Source organism: Aplysia californica, unplaced genomic scaffold (genome assembly GCF_000002075.1).
Source record: "Aplysia californica isolate F4 #8 unplaced genomic scaffold, AplCal3.0 scaffold00029, whole genome shotgun sequence".
Taxonomy (NCBI): Eukaryota; Metazoa; Mollusca; class Gastropoda; order Aplysiida; family Aplysiidae; genus Aplysia; species Aplysia californica.
In genome coordinates this window covers 2,273,804-2,279,422 of record NW_004797299.1, presented here as the reverse complement: position 1 = coordinate 2,279,422, position 5,619 = coordinate 2,273,804, and the positions used below count along the sequence as shown (strand labels likewise).

The following is a 5,619-nucleotide window of genomic DNA, read 5'->3' as shown; positions in this document are numbered from 1 at the left end:
TTCTTCTTCTTCTTCTTCTTCTTCTTCTTCTTTTTCTTCCTGCAGCCCTGTACGCCAGTGCCGAGACCGATGATGAGAGAGACCAGGGCAGCCTCATGGACGAGCCTCTCTTGAGAGTGGTCAGGAGCGCTCAGCGAGCAATCTCCGGCAACTCGTGGATCGGTGCCACCGACAGGTCAGTGCTGTTTAAGAAGAAAAGGAGTAGAAAAGAGATTCTAATAAAGAAGAGAAAACTTCAGACTTCGCCAGAACGCGACCGCAGTGTTTTCTTGTCACATCTCCATTTTTAATTACAGTGAAAACAGTCCATAACAAAGAATGAGCTTAAGAAAAAGTCCCATTTTCAATGTAAAAAACAAGGAGATAGGACAAGAAAGCACCGAGGTCGCGAGAACTTGAACTTAATTTGTTACTTTATATATTTAGTCCTATATAGTTTATATAGTTTCAAAAATATAAAAGAATGAGGTCAACACTTTATGGTGCTGCAATATGAATCGATAATGCTGCTTTGGAAATGTTACTGGAAGAACATTCTTGAACGTCTCTCGTTGTCTTGAAATAGACGCTTTGTTTTTTTGTTTTTTCAAAAAAGATAAAAAGAGGTAAAAAGAAAATATCCGTTTGCTGCAGAAAATATCTATAACTATTTATAAGGAAGATTTCTAAGGTAAACTCTTTATATAGTGTATGTTTTGTTTGTTTGAAGTTTCAAGCCAGTCAATATACAACGCAACTGAAAATGTGAACAAAATTCATTACCACCGAAGTCAACACGTTCAACATCCGAAAATATTAAACTGCAAACCAGGAAAAATTCATACCTGTCCTGTTTTGCTATGTACTTGTATTTATATTAAATTATATATCTTGCGGGTTCGTTCCTACGTAAACGGCGGAAAAATGCTTTTGCAGCAGCTTCCGCCATACCCCCCTCCCGACCCTTACCTCATTGCACCCCCCCCTCCAAAAAACCCCCACCAAACAAACAACAAAACCCAACAACAAACCGACAAACAACCAACGACACATACTTACATTTCTCCGATCTCTTTCCCATCCCAGCAGTATTCATGTCCACTCGTCATCTATTGAATTCAACTCTGGCACGTGGGCGGTTGGCGGGTGCTCTGGTGTGGTTTGCTTCTTCTTTCCTATCAAACATCTATCGTCCTTATCTCCCCTTCTTCTTTTCAAAGTTCGTTACTCTCTTGTTACACCTCTAATGTTCTGGAGCTCACAATGACCTAATGCAGTTGCGAGCTCCGTAAAACCTCTACTAAAACTAAACTCTGACCCTGTGTACTCTATATCAGTTTGTGTCTCTGGTGTAGCAGTTACGCTATTTGTCGTTACATGTAGAGGACTGAATTCAATTCCAGTATGATAAAAGGTTGGGTTCTTTTTTAAGGTCGAATAACGCCATCTATCTGCTTTAATACCGTATCCCACTCTGCCTGGGTGACCCTGGCAATCCTAAGTGATCTAAATTAGGCCTTATAACAAAAAATAAGAATGAATACAGGGACGCTGTAAATGTATTTACAAATCGGTGTGATAACCACTTCCTTTTACTAAATGTAAAAAAGACAAAAGGAATTAATAATTGACTTTAGAGTAAAAAAAGACCAATTGCAACCATTATTTATTAAAGATGAGGACGTGGAGGTAGTAAGCTCTTACAAGTATCTTGTCGTAACAATCGATAACAAACTTGACTGGCATCCCCACGCTGTTCTTGTGCATAAAAAGGTAAAACAAAGAATGTTCCTTTTAAGGAAAGTAAGAAGTTTCCGTGTTGATAATACGATTATGTCCCTTTTGTACCAGTCTATGATTGAAAGCGTGCTATAATTTTGTATTTGCTGCTGGGCTGGGAATTGTAAGGTGAAAGATACATAAAAAATTGACAGAACCATTAAGAAAGCCAGCAAGATATCTGGATATGGTTTTAATAGAATTGATGAAATGTATAACACCACAATTAAAGAAAAAAAGATAAAAAGCATTATACACGACCCTTCACTCCCTCTTTCCAAGCAAATTGTAAGATCACGCAGGGGCAGATATGTACCTCCAAAAACAAAGAAAGACAGATATAAAAGAAGTTTTTTTTACCGTCTAGCAAAAGGCTATTGTCAGAATAAGCATAATGTGTATTGCTCTTTAGAGTATGCATCTACTAGTATATAACTCCAGAGGTCTTGTAATCAAATTCCTGCATGTGGTTGAATGAAGCATCTGATGTGATATGAATATTTTGTCGGCTTTACTTCTCTTTTCATGTTGAATTTTAAGGAGAGTAATATTTAATTTAGTTTTTTTTAATGTATACCTGCATGTGTTTTTATGGTTCTGTTCAGCCAAGAAAAAATTCTCTCTGGGATAGTAAAGTATTATCGTATCTTATCTTATCTTATCTTAATTGTGTCGATGAAGGCGTAAAACACGAGTAAATACAATTTTAAAAACTTAAAAAAACAAAACAAAAACAAAAACAACAGAAAAAAATAACCCCCAAAACCAAATCTCCTGATATCCCCAGCGCTCGCCAAGGACGTATAGCAGACTCAGGAGGTGACGGCATGGGATCACGGGGTCGTCCAGGATCGCGCCGCAGGGACAGAGACCGAGGTCGTGGGGGTCGGAACAGAGGACGAGGACGCGGGAACGCGAGGAGAATTCCCAACGGACCGCCCACCAGATTGGACAGACGCACGATGGGACTGGTGTACCGGCTGTCCAACGCCAGCACACCATTCGCCCTCTCCCTGTTTGCAAAATTACATCCACAGCTAATGACAAACGCAGTATTTTCGCCTCTCAGTGTGCACACCGCCATGACAATGACGTCAATCGGCGCAAGGGGGAGAACTCAACGGGAGATGTTCCGGTCTCTAGGCAGGTCTCCCAATTGTATTGAACTCCTTTGAATGTTCAAGTCTCATCAATTCTTCATCTTGTTTCTGGTCTGAACAACAACAACAGCAACAACAACAACAACAACAATAACAATGATGATAACAACAACAACAACAACAACAACAACAACAACAACAAACAACAACGAACGCAAATATTAAGGAACATCATATCTCTTCCCGGATATGTGTATACCAGATCACTAGCATCCTCAGCATACGATTATAACAATAAATCAAAGGAAAGTCTTAATAACACAATTAGTGTCTTATAAACCAGTGTCGACGAGGTTAACTCAAACTGATTTCAAAACCTGACGTCCTTACTTATCTTATATACTCTATATTGCTGTGATCCCTTTCCTCAAATACTCGAGTTTAAATTAACTAACTAGTAACATCTTTACTTTCCCTAAAAACTCTTACCAGAATGGTGTCTAAACTTTCTCCAAATACAACAAGAGCCTAAACTGACGCCGGTCCTCCTTGTCCCCAGGTCTGAGACGAGCCAGGCTTCGCCGTAGGCGTGAGCACCGTGCCTACCACGCCTTGCTGACGTCACTGTCCTACACCCACAGAGATGTGCATGTATCAAGTGCAAACGCCGTTTTTGTCAAGCCAAATATACCGCTGGAAGATGCGTTCAGGTATGGTTTATGAAATGCGGGGTGGTGAAATCAAGCGCTCGTCAAAGTAAAGAAATCGAAGAAACAAGCATTTTTCGGCCAGTTTGAAACACCTTGTTTGTCCATTTAGAAACACTTTTACTATTTTTGAATTTTATGGGACAACGTTGATTAAAGGCACAAAAATGTAAATTTGCAGTTTCCAAGGACTCTTGAGCTATGGAAGTAACCAAATTTTGGCGGTCATTTTCTCGCTAATTTTACCTCTGAAACCAGGCGACCCCATCTCCTTCAATCGCAAATATCACGACTTCTATTCAAGATAAATTGATATTTTTTTCACCTAAAGCATGAAACATGAACAACCTAAGATGAGACCAATAAATCGATATGCCCCAAATTGACGATCGTCTGATTCCACCTCGTCGTGAAACATATTGCCTCTGTGGTGTAGTGGCTATGCGCCTCGCCGTCACAACACGCAAATTACCTGACTATGATTCCTGGTGTAGGGAGATTTTTAAAATATCAAATATCTCGGAGTTTCCGCTGGGTTATTTGTATTTCTTTCAACCCGGTCAGAGCCCACATCCGAAATGATCTAAATTGTGCGGATGGGCATAATAACATATACATTAAAATAAAACATAATTTACGGATTATGGATTTGTTGCAAAGTAGCTCACTTTAGACGTCTTCTGTCTTTGTTTGGATGTTTAAATAAAATTTGTGTTCACAGTTAAAGTTTAACTTAAACTAGAAACCTATATAAAAATAAGTAGACGTTTACCTCACATTGGTGGTAGTCTTCTTGCGCATCCAGTATTCAGTAATCAAGCCAGCATAACTTTTTTCCGGAACAGTATAAGACAGAAGTCGAAATGGTGTTGAACTAACATGAAGATAATTATTGCTAAAACTCTTTAACCCCTCCTCTCTTAGGCTTTTAGCATTCCTGTTTCTCATATGCGGGTTACTTTTTGATAGGCCTACTCCGATTTTGTCTGCATTCTCACTCCTTTTTTTATTTTAATGTAATGGTTCTTTGGCAAATGTCAAGTTGAAGTCCTCATTTGGAACGTCCTTGACCCAACTGCGAATACTTAAGGTCTCCATTGTTCATTGTGCCAATATAAGAATAGCTGCAACATCAAGCTCAAAAGATGATTTTAACATAATATTCTATGATAGGGGACCATATTTAACTAGAACTTTACGGGTTTTATCATCCTAATCCTGAACTAGAAACGTGTCAGGATGATTTCGCTGTAAGCCACATTTCGTCAACTGATAGTGACCTCTAAGTCTAAGAAAAAAATAAGATCTTTGTTTTGATCTCAGATATGCAAACTCCCGGAACGAGACTCATTCACCTGATCTCATTTTTGGTTGCTTTTTTCCCGGTGTCAGATTTCTAAATGGTGTAATGAATGCGTCAAGAATAGCTTTTTTATTTGAGGTGGGGGGGGGGGGGGTCAAAACATTTACAATACTCTATTTAAAATATGCATGCTGTGCACGTTTCAGTACGATGTGTCTTGTGACTTTCAAACTTCTAGATAACTTACTGTTATTGTTATTTTTCAAAAACAGGCAACAGGTCCAACAGATGTATTTGGCCAAATTTGACACGTTCAGCTTGAGGAACCCAGAACAAGCCATCAACAACTGGGTTGCCAACGCGACAGGTGGGAAGATCCGAGACTTGATCGCCCCCGGGTCTATAGGACGTTCCACCTCTATGGTACTGGTCAATGCCATCTACCTGAACGCCAGCTGGGCCTACCCGTTTGACCGCCGAAGGACGTCACTACAGGAGTTCCAGCCTGCCAATAGTGCCCCGAGAAATATGCAAATGATGTCAAATACGCAGGTTTACAGGTTTGTCTGTCATGAAAACCCCCCCAAAAAACCACCCAACAAAAAAAAACACAAAACCCCCCCAAAAGACAGCAACAACCAAACGTACCAAACAAATCAAAACCAAAAACTCCCCTTAAGAAGCCCCCACCCCACCCAAAAACCCAACAACAACAAGAACTACAACAGCAGCAACAAAAAGAACAATCCCT

General features: G+C 39.8%; 1 protein-coding gene across 1 annotated transcript in view; it reads left to right on the top strand.

Moving 5' to 3' along the window:
* The window catches only part of LOC101848719 (serpin B6), a 26,916-nt gene that overhangs the window by 14,539 nt on the left and 6,758 nt on the right, over nt 1–5,619 (top strand). Inside the window, exons 3-6 of the mRNA XM_005091399.2 lie at nt 46–175; nt 2,546–2,901; nt 3,418–3,568; nt 5,141–5,428. Coding sequence (XP_005091456.1) covers nt 46–175; nt 2,546–2,901; nt 3,418–3,568; nt 5,141–5,428 — 925 coding nt within the window. The remainder of the gene's footprint in view (nt 1–45; nt 176–2,545; nt 2,902–3,417; nt 3,569–5,140; nt 5,429–5,619) is intronic.